General features: G+C 33.1%; 1 protein-coding gene across 2 annotated transcripts; it reads left to right on the top strand.

Moving 5' to 3' along the window:
• Positions 1 to 10,712: 10,712 nt before the first annotated feature.
• On the top strand, positions 10,713 to 15,094 carry LOC120125623 (casein kinase II subunit alpha-like). 2 transcript variants are annotated; one of them, XM_039144009.1, is made up of 10 exons: positions 10,713 to 11,184; positions 11,414 to 11,546; positions 11,641 to 11,835; positions 12,426 to 12,583; positions 13,395 to 13,485; positions 13,923 to 13,988; positions 14,270 to 14,352; positions 14,443 to 14,506; positions 14,588 to 14,656; positions 14,851 to 15,094. In XM_039144009.1, the coding sequence occupies exons 1-10, from the start codon at positions 10,835 to 10,837 to the stop codon at positions 14,905 to 14,907; spliced, it is 1,266 nt and encodes a 421-aa protein (XP_038999940.1). In that variant the 5' UTR covers positions 10,713 to 10,834; the 3' UTR covers positions 14,908 to 15,094. The 2 variants fall into 2 exon arrangements, with proteins under 2 accessions (XP_038999940.1, XP_038999941.1); XM_039144010.1 differs by having other exon boundaries at positions 10,715 to 11,184; positions 11,417 to 11,546.
• The last annotated feature ends 677 nt before the right edge of the window (positions 15,095 to 15,771 follow it).

Raw genomic sequence — 15,771 nt, 5'->3', positions numbered from 1 at the left:
AGTTTGATTTAAGATTTTTCAACACTAATTAAAAGAAATATTATATTCACATGACATTCAAGTCATACATTAAAATATTTAAAAAAAAAATTACCTGATACACGACTTTATACACGTCTGTTTATTTCAAGGTTTAGATGTCCTATTTAAGGTTTAGAACTTAAAAGATTTAAAATTTAGAGTTTAAAATATAAAATTTTAGATAATAATGTTTTAAAATTTAGATAGAAATATTTTACAAACTAAATTTTTGCAACATTTATATATCAAGTAATAACTTACTTCTCAAATTCAACACATTTAATAACTCTAATTACTTAAATTAAATTTTGATTTAAAAAATATCAGATCATATATATTCATTTGAACTAACTATAATAATTTATGGGCACAAATATTTCATTTACACTTTCGGCATAAACTCCTCACCGCAACTAATGCATGTAATGTAATTAATTTTTGGAATTTTCTTTTATATTTACTAAAAAACCCATGGTTCTTGGATTTGCTTTAATATAATAATATCTCTTCACGCATCTAGCAAGTCACGAGCACAAGAAATGCTTGCATCCAAATAGGGTTTAATTTTCTCGGTTAGTATTTTTTGGGGAAGGGGGTGGGAGTAGATTTGTTGTAACATTTAATTTAAATGGTTTAATTAATCATATGTAATTATTAAATTTTATGGTATGTATCTTAATCGATAAGAAACATTTAATCATTAACGAATAACTGTTATTAACAGTTCGATTACAGTTTAACCTGCAACCTATTATAATTTGATTAGGTTATTTACATTAGATTTAAAATACGATAATCTATTTGATTTTATAACAAAATAATTACAATCATAAAATAACGATAATAACATTTACATTAGGTTAATTACATGAATGAGATTCAATAATAAGTTAGGTTACTAAACCATAATTCAATAATCATAAGTAACAAAATAGGATAAGTTTCAGTTCAATCAAATTATATAAACATTATAATTCAATATGTAAATAAAATTTACATTAACATAATAATCATTGTGGATAGACTAATGAATAAATTATCTTAAATTAAATCTAAAATTTAAACCTAGTAAATAATTTAAGGTGGACACCAGAATTGGAAATGATTCCCGATTATAATTAAATATCTAACTTTATCCTATGGGGAAGAATTAGTAACAAGTCCAGGGGAGAGATGAGTAGGACCATGCACCATATAAAGCATGAGAAAGCAGCTTTATATGGTGGATGATAAGAGCGAACAGGAGGTGGAAATCAGCATGAAAATGAAGGCAATATCTCCATGATTCGGATTTGTGGGGACAGTTAAAGAGGGGAATTTGGATTAGGTTTGAAAACTCTGATCCAGCTGTTGGGTTATTTTTAAGCAAAAATGTGAGCATCAGAGTCTTGCAGTCTACCAATTGTATGGGCATCTTTTTCTAATGCATTTTCGATCTGTTAATGGATGGCTACGTCAAGTGTACGATATTGAGTCAAATCAAGCACAGCCTGGTTTTTCATATGGATCATAAATTAAAGTTTCCACCAAGTACAGGGTTCTCGACTTCCTTAATCTATTGTTCATTTTTGTCCTCAAAACTTTTCTTATGATCAAAAGTTTATGTCTAGAATTTGTCCGAAGTATCAAAACAATTCTCTATCTTTTGGTTGAATTTAAACAGGTTTATATGTGTATATTCGAATAAGTGGTAAAAAAGAATATTGTTAATTAAGATGCTATCAAGTATCAATTAAATTGATTTCTTCTTTGCTTTTCTTTTCTTGGTTTTCACCTCTGCCTTATTTTTCTCTGTTTAAGTTCTTCAGAAAAGCTTTTTCAGGGTAAATCAGTTTTGAATTCCATTGTTTTCTCTCAAATGGAAATAATAGTTTGTCCTTAAATAATTGTTTTTATGTTCTTCACGGTTTCAGGATTCAAAATGATCAGTTTTCTGAACTCAATAGTTCGATTCCAATTGAAACAATGGATTCCACTAAAGAGAAAACGAAGAAAACTAAACCTGATGCTATGGAGTCGAAAGGTGAAGACAGTGAATCAATTGAAGAAAATGAATCCCGAGTTCTTTTACAAGTTTTAGCATCAAACCCGAACGTTGAAAAGAATTAAGAAAAAAAATTTGATGGTGTTATGCTTTCTCGGACCTCCTTCATGAGTAATACCTCTGTTGTTAATTTTCTATCAATTGAGATTTTTGAATGAATTTCTTCATTCATTAAACCTTTAGAGTTCCTCGAAGCCTCTGTAATTCTATATCCTCCTATAAGTTGTAAGTTTTTGACATGATCACGGAAAATCTTACCTGTAAGTCTTTAAATATACACCCTATATACTTGATGCCAGCACTAAAACCAATATGTAAACCTCTCCAACTCTCCTCTCTATATTTATTTTACAATAAATAAAGATAAGAATATTTGTACAATTTAATAAAATTGTAAGATCACAGACGCATAAAACATAATTTTTGTGGACAAAAAACTTTTTTTATGTTATGACTCTTCCGTATACGTCTGTTTTGTCTGTTTTGGTTGTAGGAAATCGATTGTCGGGTCGTGTTCGTGAACCTATAAAGAACTATTTTTATTGCCCTCGGAAATTATTGAAAGACTGGCCTACGACCCCTCACAGAAAGGTAGGGCCCTCCATTCTGATTGGTATATCATGAAAAAAGAAGAGAGCCATTTGCACCAGGCGCACTGCGCTTTCCCTTGCCCAGATGTTCGCCTTTCTAAGTCAAGTAATGGTGACCCGCCGAAGACTGGAGCCTCGTAACATGTTGACGAAGGCCTTCGGCTTTCGATATAGGAAGCAAGCAACCTGTTTGAGTCGTAAGAGCTCCTGCCCTGGGCTTTTTAGATAGTTCACTCTGCTTCGGGGCTGGCCGGCTTTCAATGAGTTGAAATAGATAACGCCTTCAAATTTACCTGTACCGAGAGACTTAGCTCACCACTCTAATATCCTGTCAAAGTTGAATCAATTCCTAGTGGCCCATTATCACAACTGCAGCTACAGTAATGGAAGTCGATCATTGATGTGATAATGATTAATGTTAAAAAACGTCGGCCAATCCATGGACCATCAGTTTTCCTTATTATTATTTCACATACCAAACTTTTCCTACATTCAGCTAAACCAAAGCCTTGAGCTCTCAACTGATCCACGGCTAAATATGGTGCAATATTGATGGTTCCTACGGACCTGAAAGAGGACATTATATTAATAATATCCCTTTCACAACAGTTGGCAATCTGATATTGTCAGCTTCTGTAAATGGCCAGAAAGAGGGAGCTTTTTTAGAGTTGAAATGGTGCATTTCTAGTGGACTGTGTTTAAAGATTATAAAACTCTTGTGATGATCAATAGCATGGGGCCATTATTTCAGTGAACCAATAAGAGTTATGGAGATGTAATATATATACCAGCCAAACCAAGCCAGATGTTTTATCTGGGAGTGGAAATATGTAAACCTTGGTCCCCTACCCAATGATTGGTGGGACTGTACATTAAATTTGACACAGTTATCGGGGGAAGTTCTTTGAGGACCATCCATTTTTCCTTCTCGAACCAAAACTGCTTTCTACTCACAAGGAACTTATTTTGTCTCTTCTCCCATCGTATACACCAGATAAATCTTAGGGTGTGTTTGTTTGCCGTAAAACTAATTACGGAATTAGTTTTTCCTGAAATTTCGTGTTTGTTTCATGTAATTCGTTTTTCGGAAAATGTTTTCCCGTGTTTGTTTCACGTAATTCGTTTTCTGAAAAATGTTTTCCTGTGTTTGTTTCACGTAATTCGTTTTCCGGAATGTAATTCATTTTCCTAGTAACAGAATTTCCTTTGTGTTTTCTGTAAAATGACTTACAGATTCATTTTCCGTAAGTCATTTTCCGAACTTTTCACTTTAAAACAAAAATACTTAAAATAATTTTATTTTATGAATTTAATATTAATAAAATATTTTAATATCATTTCCATCAAAATATTATTTATTAAAATATTTAAAATATATTTATTAATATTTATAATAACATAACATTATATTTTTAATATTATATAAAATAATCAATTATATTATAATAATATAATATAAGATATTATATTTTTATTTTAATAATATATAATAAATTTTTTTATATATTTAATAATGAATAATATTATTATATATTTAAATAATATTTTAGTAAAGATATTTAAAATATACTAATTAATATTTTTAAAATATATATAACACTATTACTTTAATAAATAATTAATATAATTATAATATTTTATTTCACTAAAATATACCAATATTAATTTTTATTAATAAAATTATAAAAAATATTTAATAATAATAAATTATTTTAATATTTTAAAAATAATATTAAGTTTTATGATAAATAATATATTTATTATATTTAATATTTGTAATAAATAATTTTTAAAAAAACTCTTCAACTAGTGAAAAAATGTTTAAATAACATTCCAAACATCATAAAACGTTTTCAGATGTTTTCCAGAAATGTAATTCATTTTCCAGAATTTAAATTCCACTAATTCATTTTCCAGTAATTCAAATTGCAGTAATTCATTTTCCGAAAAACCAATTACAGCCAAACAAACATACCATTAATGTTTCTATGATCATGTTAATGCTCATAGTTTTTTTTAAATAATATCTTATGATTATAAGATAATATTTATTTTTAGTCATTGATAAGGCACACATATCATGCAGATGAAATTGTTTGAATTCAAAACCTTTAGAGAAAACAATATTCTCTTTAACCACTGTGGTCGCTCGACAAGTTCTTAATGCTCAAGTTTAAATTAATATTTTTAAAGAGGCGAAATAAAACTTTAATATTATAAAGCTTGTTAACTTGAAATTTATAATTTTAAAGAGATTAAATCATAAAATTGCTTTGAGGAGTCAAAATATAATTTTATTATTATAAATATTTTAAATATTATATATATATATATATATATATTAAAAATTAAAGAACAGTTTTATTATTTAGAAGGCCAATGATATTATAACTAGGAATATGTAAAAGAAAAAAAAAAGAACGATCCTAACTTGTTTCAATCTTATATAATTATGTTTTTAAAATTTCAATTTAGGTTGAATCGCAGCGGAATTTTTGGAAGAGAGGATCAAAGTCGTAACAAATTCGGATGTAAAATTCATTTGCATCGAATAATTTTTTTTTTTAATTTTCACTACTTGTTGTCGAATAAGTTAATTTGCATGTTATCCTTTGGACTATTAGTTTTGTTTACTCTCCGTTAATTTGGACTATTATAGGTTTAAAAAGATGGGAACTTTTGTTTTTGGACAATTAAACTTTTATTACCTTTACATCAAAATTAGCTTATACCCTATTGATTACAAAGATCAAAATCTATGCTACCTAGTCTATTAACATTTCTATTACTTACAATTGTTCCAACTATCTCCTTAATAGTGTTAATAAGATCTTCATCAGTTCTGCTAGTTCCTTTGAAAATCCTTCTATTTATTTCCTCTCATATAATATAATTAAATGCACACCAAGAGAGCTTCAATACTCTAGTGATCAGTGATTTACCTTTCCAGGAGGTGGATGCCCATTCCAACAGGTCAGTCCAGGTCGAGAAGGTTCTGTTCAAACTAGACAGATGAAGAATTGATCTCCAAATTGTTGATGTCTTCGTGCATTCAGCGAAGGGATGGTTCATGGTTTCAGTTGTTGCAGAGCAAAAAATGCAGGTATCATTGTTAACAAGACCAAATCGATATAATATGTCTTTGGTAGGCAGCCGATCCAAGATAATCATTCAGGAAATGATGTTGTGCTTCGGAATGTGGAGGGGATACCAGATCAGATTTTGCCATGAGACTTTTGCATCTTTGGGTCGAATTTCTTCCCAAATTTCTTTTGTTTTTTGCATCAGTAACATGGACTGGCCGAGCAATTCTTCTTAGTTTCAGTAATCTCCTGAAGCTCCAGCTAAAACTCGATGATTCGTCCATGGTCTAGTAGTCGTGTTGCTTGATTATGTAGCTATGAATCCAAGCCACCCATAATGAGCCATCCCTCGCAAGTAATTTTCTGGTTAGATGAATCATACATGCATTATTCCAGGACTTGATATCTTTTAGTCCTAGACCTCCTTCTGATTTCAATTTACAGAGGTTACCCCAACTTACCCTTGCTCCAATACCAAGAATATCCGAGCCTTTCTATAAAAATCTTGAGCACAATTGCTCAATTTTCTTGATTATGGACTGTGGCAGTACAAGTTGTCTACACCAGAAATTTGCTACGCTATAGAGAACAATTTTAATTAATTCAACCCTGCCTGCGTAGCTAATTTTTTCCTAGACCATTGATGGAGTTTGTTCTTTATGTTGTCGAGGAGAGCATGACAATCTTTATCGGATAACTTTCTGGTAACAAGTGGTACCCCGAGATATCTAACATGTAAATGATCATGTTTGAAACCAGAAGATGTGAGAATAGAATCAAGTCTTTGAGCATGAATTCTAGCTGTGAAAATCTCACATTTACCTGCATTAAGCTTCAGTCCAAAAAATTCATAGAAGTAATCCAAGAAAGTGATAAAACCCATAACAGACTCAATATTACCCTTGCAGAAAATTAATAAGTCATCCGCAAATGACAAGTGAGTAAGTCCAATATTCTTACATTTAGGATGGAAAGCAAAAATCCCTTTAGAAGCTGCATTGTTGAGAATATTGGAAAGGACATTCTTGACCAGAACAAATAAGATAGGGGAAAGTAGATCACCTTGCCTAATTCCTTTGGCTCCCTTGAAGTAACCAATCAAGCTACCATTGAAGTCGATGGAAAATCTTGTATCGGAATAACAGGAAACAATCCATTCAATGAATTTGGGTGGCAACTCTAGAGCTTTAAGAATTGCATAAATAAAGTCCCAATTAATGGAATCGAAAGCCTTTTGAAGATCAATTTTCAATGCACATCTAGGGGAAATGTTTTTCCTACCATAACCTTTCATAATTTCCTGTGCAAGAAGGGTGTTGTCCGAGATGCTCATCCCTTTAACAAAAGCTGATTGATTGGGAGCAATAATATTTGGAAGCAAGTTAGTCATCCTATTGGAAAGAATCTTTGTTATGGTCTTGTAGATAACATAACAACATGATATGGGCCGGAAATCAGAAACTTTGCTTGGGTTTGACATTTTAAGGATCAAAGCAATGGTGGTTGCATTAAAGGCTGGATAAATGTATAAGTCTTGAAAGAAAAACTTAATAGCCTTAATAACATCTTTACCAACCACTGGGCATGCTTTCTTGAAGAAATAAGAAGTGAAACCGTCAGGACCTAGAGCCTTATTATTACCCTGACTGAATAAAACATCTTTAATCTCTTCGCTACTGGCTTCCTTAACAAGTGCTTCATATTCTTCCATGGAAGGAATATAATGCATCATCTCTTTAAGCATTTTAGGAGAACAAACTTTTACATTAGGATCATGGGATCCTAAGAGATTTTTGAAGAATTTAATAACTTCCGTGGACATATCGTCAAAAGATTCAAGTCTTTCCCCCTATTTGTTGAGAAGGACCCTTATGATATGTTTTTTGCAATGTTATTAAAACCGGACCGGACCGGCCGGTTCGACCGGTTGAACTGTGAACCGGTGGCCTGTCCGGTCCGGTTAACTCCCAAAACCTGATTAGCACAGAACCGGTAAAGAACCGACTGAAAACTGGGAAAACCGGGGTAAACCGGCAAAACCGGTTTGAACCGCCGGCTCACTTTTTTCTTTAAAAAAAATATTAAACCAAACAACGTCGTTTGTTCAACGAGCCGAGTCAAATTCGAGTATTGCTGAGCTCGACTCGAACTCGAAAACTTTAAAAGTAAGCTCAACTCGACTCAAAAACTCACGAGCTAAAAATTATCAACTCGAAATATAATATTAAAACTTGAAATCGAAAAGGCTCGAAATCAAAAAAAAAATTAGAAGTTCGATTGAAGCCTAAAATTTGAGCTCAATTGAAGCGAAAGAATAGTTCGCTTTGTGCTCACCAAAAGGCTCCATGATTTTGAATGTCAAATTACCTCTATTATTTATAGAAGTAAGTTGGGATGCTCTTCTATGTTTCTTAGCCATGTGTGATTGTTTTGGTATCATATTTTTACTCTTTAGACTTTTGGGATGCTCTTCTATGTTTATTAGCCATGTGGGATTATTTTAAAAAAATAAATAAATCAAACGACATCGTTTGTTATGATATTTTTCAGCCCCAAATTTATTTTTTGATTATAGTTATATAATTATATTTATTATTTAATATGTTTTACCTTAAATATTATGTTGTAGTTGATTTGAATCATTTTGTTTCACTTGATTTTATGGTTTTTCATTTATACATGTTATGACTTGTGATATTTTTATACCTTTTAATATTGTAAACTTAAAAAAAGTGTTACATATATATTAATATTGCTTTAAATATTATGTAAAATTAAAAAAATATATTATTTTATATAAAATCCGGTTCAACCGCGGTTGAACCCGGTTGAACCAGTGAACCAGTACCTTCACCGGTTCAATGTCCGGTCCGATTTTGAAAACATTGGTTTTTTGTTCTTTGTAGCGATGACGGAGTGAAAGAACTTTGTATATTTGTCACCCTCTTTTAGCCAATGAAGTTTTGCTTTTTTTCTTTAAGATCATGTTTTCGACTTCTTCTAAAGATTTGAACTGTCTTTGCAGCTCTATTTCTTTCTCAATGGGCTCCGATCCTCTTAAGGTAAGTATTTGTTGCATTTCAAGTTCTTCCCTCTTAAGTCTGACACGCGCTGAAATGTCACTAAAGCAATCTTTATTGAGAGATTTAAGACTAAGTTTGAGACGTTTAAGCTTTAGGAATAAAGACTTCATTGGATTTCCGTGGACAACCTTATTCCAAGAGTGACTAACAATGTTAAGAAAATCAAGGTGTAGAGTCAAACAGTTGAAAAATTTGAAGGGTTTGGTTCCGTTTAAATGAACCTCTTTGTTAAGATCCACCATTGCCATACAATGATCTGACGGACCTGGAGCCAAGAATTCCACAAATGAGCGAGGGAATGAATTGAACCACAGAGGATTGACGAGCACTCTATCCAGCTTCCGAGCGAGGTAATTGTCACTTTGTTTGTTACTCCAAGAATAGGTTGGTCCAAAGAAAGGGTGGTCTTGTAACTGTAGATCTTGAATGACTTCTTGAAACTCTAACATATCAGAAGAAGAAATCATACCCATATGCTCAAAATCAGAACTTCCTTGATTGTGCAAAATAACATTAAAATCTCCTCCCACGATCCAAGGGATAGTACTAAAATTTGAGTTAAGATACCGAAGGTCTTGTCAGAGTTGTCTTCTTATAGTTCCATTATTACTGCCATAAATCGCAGTAATAAGAAAGGGTTGATCATTGAATATACCTTTGACAGTGATACTCTGATCGGTGGTGTAACATGAGGATAAATCCAGTCCCTTCCTCCACAAAAACCAAATTCTTTCATTCCTCGCAAAATCATAGTTGGTGAGAACATTCCAATTTTCAAAATATGTTGCTAGTAATTCTGCAAATTTATCAACTTCCACTCTAGTTTCCATCAAACAAAGAATATCAACCTTATTCTTATTTTCCCGTCCAAGGACTCTGCCTTGTTTGAGAGGATTGTTTAAACCTCTCATGTTCCAGAACGAGATGATCATTAGATGGGAACCTTGTTTAGACTTAGGGTTGTTTTTTTATGACAAAAGATTGTGTAGATTAAGAGAAACAAATATGAACTCTTTATACTGTTTTTATTCTTTTAATTTTTTAATTCATGTATAAATCATTGTTCAAGTAAGTTGCATGTTGATTTAGAAAAAATCACATTGTTAATTTTTGAATAAAGTTTGAATGTTAAGTGATTTTATTTGGTCGGTGAAAAATATAAGATTAATTAAAAAAAAATATAGAAAAATCTAGAGTGGACTCGAATTAGATTGGGAAAAATTCTCATCTAAAATACGATGAGAACACCATAGTGTTTGGTGAACATTGGAACATAGAACATAGCACTTGAGCTAATGGTAACGTCAGACAGCACTCAAATACGATGTGTTAGGCAAATTAGGGTTGGACACCAAGCTCATGTTCACATCCATGATTCGGTAATCAAGTAGTAGCTCACATACGAGTGGCTGAATTATGTCGTCTCTTTTCAGTAGCGGCTTTAGCCATCGGTGTGGCAATTTGTCACTTTATGAATTACCCCTTCAATCCCTGTTATTATGCCCTACAACTACATCATTTTTACTTCCTAAGAAATCAAACACTCAAATTAATTCCAAGTGCTCCACCCATCAAATAAAACATCTTAAGTACACCGACTCCAAATACACACGCACACTAGTTTTCTTATCTTTGCGATACACAAAATTATCGTATTTACTAATATTATTTCATAAAAAAAAACTTCAAATTCCATTAATAATAAGATTAAATATCAATTACATGATAACTCTCCAAATATATTATAAATTTTTTAACACCATGGCCTTGGAAACCAATGCACAGAGAGCGCGCAAATGGCAAGTGTGTGGTTGGTTTAAGAAAAACAATGCTGGGTTGATTTATAACCTCAATCCATTAGGTAATTGGTTGGACTTTAAATGGCCGATCCGACTATCCATTGAGTAAACAGTGCCGTTCTATTAACGACGCCGTTGTTGCTTTTCGAAAAAAAAAAATATTGGCGGCGGCTAAAGTTATCCTCTCCTTTTTGTCAGAGAAGCCAAGCTGTAAATGGCCATAAGGCCCTTCAATTTCGCGACATTATCTCTTCACCACCACCGTCTCCATCGCCGCTACCTCTCTTTCATATTTTCCCCTTCTCCCCTCTCATCCTCCGTCCCCCTCTCCTTTCTCCGCGGAATCACCTCCAAAACCACCTCCGCCTCTCCCGTCTCTCAACAACAACAACAAAAAAAGTGCGTTTTGTTAAAGGAGCTAAAAGAAGCCGAAACCCTGGATCAGAAGATCGGAAAAGCCATTAGGCGCTCTGGCGCTCCTTCGAAGTCTAGGGTTTACGCCGATGTCAACGTTATTCGCCCTAAAGATTATTGGGACTACGAGACCCTCACTGTCCAATGGGGGTATTATTCTCCCTATTCTTTCTAATCCTCTGTTTTATATGTATTCTTATTTTGTTTTGTTTTAATAATTTTGAATGTAGTTAATTACTGCGGTTTGGCGCCTTTGAATAGTATCCTAGGGTTTTTATTCTAATTCAGCTTATATTGGCTGGAAAATTAGGTTTAACCGATTCCGTTGGCTGAAAATTGGTAAACTTTTGGTTAATTGATTGATTTGAGTACTGCTTAGCAGTGAACAGGACGATTATGAGGTGGTGAGGAAGGTTGGGAGAGGGAAATATAGTGAGGTTTTTGAGGGGGTTCACTGCACCGATAACGAGAAATGCATTATCAAGATTCTCAAACCGGTTAAGAAGAAGAAGGTTCGTTCTCTGTGGCATTGTACTAAGTACTTCCATTGATTTTAGTTTTGTGTTTGTGTAACTTGTTTTCATAAAATGACTGTCTGGAATGCAGATTAAAAGGGAGATCAAAATACTGCAGAATCTTTGTGGAGGGCCAAATATTGTGAAGTTGCTGGATATAGTTAGGGATCCTCAATCGAAGACTCCGAGTCTTATATTTGAATATGTGAATAATACTGATTTTAAAGTGCTTTATCCAACACTGACTGATTATGATATGCGGTATTATATCTATGAACTTCTGAAGGCAAGTAATCATTTACTTCTTGATTTATTTATTCACATGTGCATTGACATTGAAATTAAAATTGAAATGAGATGCCTATTTGTAGGCTTAAAAGTTGAAAGCATGTTTTCATTTGTCTTGAAGCTCTTCTTGCAGTGAGAGAATAAGTTTAAACCTAGGTAATTAGGTTAGTGGTCATGGTGGAGGCTGAGAAATGATTTTCTTTCTGGAATCAATCTTCTCATTCAAAGAAAAAAAATGATTGTTTCTTTTGTTTAGACTTTAAGCTACATATTGGTTTTCTTTTCTGGGTCATCAAATGTTGTTTTTGTTGTATACATGAAAAAGCAAGACAGTGCTCTAATGTTGTGGAAATAGAGGCAACCTCATTCTTACCTTGTATGATACACGCTTTTGGAGCTGAATTATCAGCTTTATCAAAAGTTATACTATTGATTTGGGGTAATCATTAGATCGGCTTTGAAGAAACGCTTCGATATTGTTTGTAGGATGTCTTTTCTTATGATGTGAATTTTGTTCTTTTTTTTTATTCTCTTATCTTGACAATGAGGATAGACGTTTCAATCATTAAGTATTGAGTCTTTTTTTAGGCATTGGATTATTGCCACTCGCAAGGTATTATGCATCGAGATGTGAAGCCACATAATGTGATGATTGATCATGAGCAGCGTAAACTTCGTCTTATTGACTGGGGACTTGCAGAATTCTATCATCCGGGAAAAGAATACAATGTTCGTGTTGCTTCAAGGTCTGTTTCCCTTTTTTGCATTTTGCCTTTAAAGTTCTCAATTGTTGTTTCTTGTTTTTATCCTTCTTATGGTCGGTTTTATTTTACATCCTTCTGGTTGCACCAAATTACTTATCTTATATATTGCATAATCAAAAGTATATGCTTATTTATCGTAACATTTTTAACTGGATTTTGGAGATGGCAATTGAAGTTGATTTATATAAATTACAGTAGCTGGGGCGTTACCAGTGTTATTTATTCAACTTTTGCTCCCACAGTTGACTTAGATGATAAAAGGATTGACTTGTTGATTCCTAGTTAAGATTCATTCAATACAATTCAGAAACCTAAGGCTACAATAAATATGTAGGAGGCCAAGAATAATCGCAGTGGCTGACTAGAAGCACTCATGAAATATGCATTTTGCTGTTGGTTTGAGGGGAAAAAATAATTCCATGTTTTTTCTAATTCAATGTAACTCTGAAAATTCTAAAATTACAGTAAGTTAGAAGACAAAAGACAAGGAAATATTCAATATGCATGCAAAATGCAAGTACAGGTGGAGGGGAGATTGGAGATGGGGGTGATATCCTCTTAGGAGCAGTAGAGTGCATTATTTATGTAGGGAAAGACTTGTTATAATTCTGACAAGTTAGTTCAAGGGTATTATTTTATAGGATTTTGTTAACAAGTACCCTAAGGGTACTCTTTTAGGTTACTATATGCAGTACTATCATCTATTTGATTGAAAATGATGAATAAAGTGAAAAATCCTATTCAATATACAGTAATATCTTTATCTTTTTATCATTTCATTTCTGGTTTGCAGATATTTTAAAGGTCCTGAGCTTCTTGTTGATTTGCAAGACTATGATTACTCTTTAGACTTGTGGAGCCTTGGCTGTATGTTTGCTGGAATGGTGAGTTACTAGCCTTGGTATTAGTCTACCCATTTAGGCCTAGATCACTTGCAGAGTTAGGTTTTTATAGTTTACTTACCCTTCGAACTTCATATATCAAATTCTTTCGGGAAGTAGACTTGTAAATTTCTTTCGGGAAGGCTGATCATCTTGAAGTCTTGGCTCAAATGCCATCTGCTATATTACCAATTTATCGTTCAATGTTAATAGGAATCAGGCAAATGGACTTTATTTGTCTCAGGACCCTTTGAATATTTTCAAATATTAGTGTCCTACATATGGGGCAGAGTTTTGCCATTAGATGAGTGCTTCTTGATCTGCTTGCATATTCACCCGTGGGTGGCAGATAGCAGATGAGAATTGAAAGTTGATATAACCCTCAGGAATTTCATGCTCTCTCTTTTGAGATGCTTACTTTTAAGGGTTGTGCTGTACAGGTATTTAGGAAGGAGCCATTCTTCTACGGGCATGATAATTATGATCAACTGGTCAAGATAGCTAAGGTATGTGATTTGTTGATGTTTAAGTACGAGTGAACTCATAGAATTGCATGCTGTTGTTTACATCTTCATCTTATAATATTCTATTTTGTTGTTGAGGCCTGTATGGTTGTTACCTTCCTCTTATTGTAATATTGGTACTGTTTTTAATGAAATAAGATGCTTTTATACACATAATGGAGATCGATGGAGAGTGGGAGAGTCCTTTCAGTCATTGTTAAAATTGAATTTATCACGGATATAAAAACAATATGTTCCTTTAATACTTGTATTTGCTGCTATAGGTTCTTGGAACAGATGGATTAAACGCTTATCTGAATAAGTACCGCATAGAATTGGATCTGCATCTGGCGGCCCTTGTTGGGAGGTTGGTAATATAATCTGATTATCATATTGATGATAGAGAAGTGCTATATTTCTGGTTGATGAGAGCTTTTCTTCTTTTTTCTTGATACAGGCATAGTCGTAAACCTTGGACAAAGTTTATTAATGCTGAAAATCAACATCTAGCCTTGCCCGAGGTAGTAGAACTAGTGATTTCTTTCTACAATTCTTAGACTTTTCCCTGCATTCCACCTCTAATGTCATGTATTTCTTGGAAGGCCATTGACTTTGTTGATAAGCTGCTTCGATACGATCATCAAGAAAGGCCAACTGCTAAAGAAGCAATGGTGAACTTCTTATCTTTATGAACCTATTTAAGGAATTACCTTTGATTTGTTAGACGCAACTTTCAGATTTTGTCTAGCTGTTTTTTGTTTGCTCATCATCAAATGAGACCTCATAACGTTGTAATCTTTTAATGTGCTACTAAACTCGCTAAAAAGGTTTACCTAATTGGATACTTGTTGTAATTGGTATGCAGGCTCATCCTTATTTTCACCCAATTAGGAATGCGGAAAGCAGCAGAACTCGAACGTAGCAACTGCCAGTTTCATCTTAATGATATTAAAGCAATTGACAAATCTTCTTTTTGTGGTTTGGCTGGTTCCTAAACCCTGTCTTTGTAGCGGGATCGAATATTTGATTATTTATATGTGCTTTGATTGAGAACCAACTCTTTGTATGTTTGGCTGAAAGGGAAATTTCAGTTTGTTTCTGACCTTCCATATTTGATACTATTATTGTAGATAATGTTACTGTTCAGATATGAGAAAAATTTCCTTGATCTGACCTTTTTTTTTGTGTGCGCGCGCTTCAATCATATAATACATTACAATGATTTCATCTTTTCACTAGGCTTTCATGGGCTTCTTTAGTGGGTAAGATCAGCTTCAACCTAGAGTTGTTGGGTCATTTTCTTCTCTCAAAGGAAATTGGGAAATTGAAAGAAAAGGTCTATGTAGAAATTAGATAATGAAAGAAATTGAGTTGTTGGTAGGTAAGATCTGCTATTTTTATTGTGTCATAAATTTTGATTTATTAGTATGTGTGTACTATATTGATATGGATTATTATTTTGTATGTTGTAAATATATGACGGAATCGATGTAGTGAAAATCCTGTTAGACCGTGAAAATGGAATTAACAAATACCACATTGATGTGTTGTCACTCACCCATTGTACCCGGAAACCAACCAACCAACTTCATATCCTTGAAGAATAACAAGTGCATGAATGAATTTAAGAGAATGGGAGATTACCAATGTAACCGATTTTCTTGCGTTAATCCCTTTTATTTATTTATTTATTTCCTCACGTTCATTGTCACACAAGGAGACTAAACACCCAATCCTGAACGTGACATTGAAGCTCAGTCCCTGCTTATACTGTAATGATCCTAAC

Source organism: Hibiscus syriacus, unplaced genomic scaffold (genome assembly GCF_006381635.1).
Source record: "Hibiscus syriacus cultivar Baekdansim isolate YM2019G1 unplaced genomic scaffold, ASM638163v2 tig00110435_pilon, whole genome shotgun sequence".
NCBI classification, from domain to species: domain Eukaryota; kingdom Viridiplantae; phylum Streptophyta; class Magnoliopsida; order Malvales; family Malvaceae; genus Hibiscus; species Hibiscus syriacus.
The sequence above is the reverse complement of the archived record's forward strand: the minus strand, read 5'-3'. Positions and strand labels throughout refer to the sequence as shown.

Excerpts from the sequence above, each read along its gene's own strand:
- LOC120125623 (XM_039144009.1), top strand. The coding sequence starts at position 10,835 with ATGGCCATAAGGCCCTTCAATTTCGCGACATTATCTCTTCACCACCAC. Across the intron at positions 11,185-11,413 it reads ACCCTCACTGTCCAATGGGG|CAGTGAACAGGACGATTATG; the intron begins GTATTATTCTCC and ends AGTACTGCTTAG. Across the intron at positions 11,547-11,640 it reads AACCGGTTAAGAAGAAGAAG|ATTAAAAGGGAGATCAAAAT; the intron begins GTTCGTTCTCTG and ends TCTGGAATGCAG.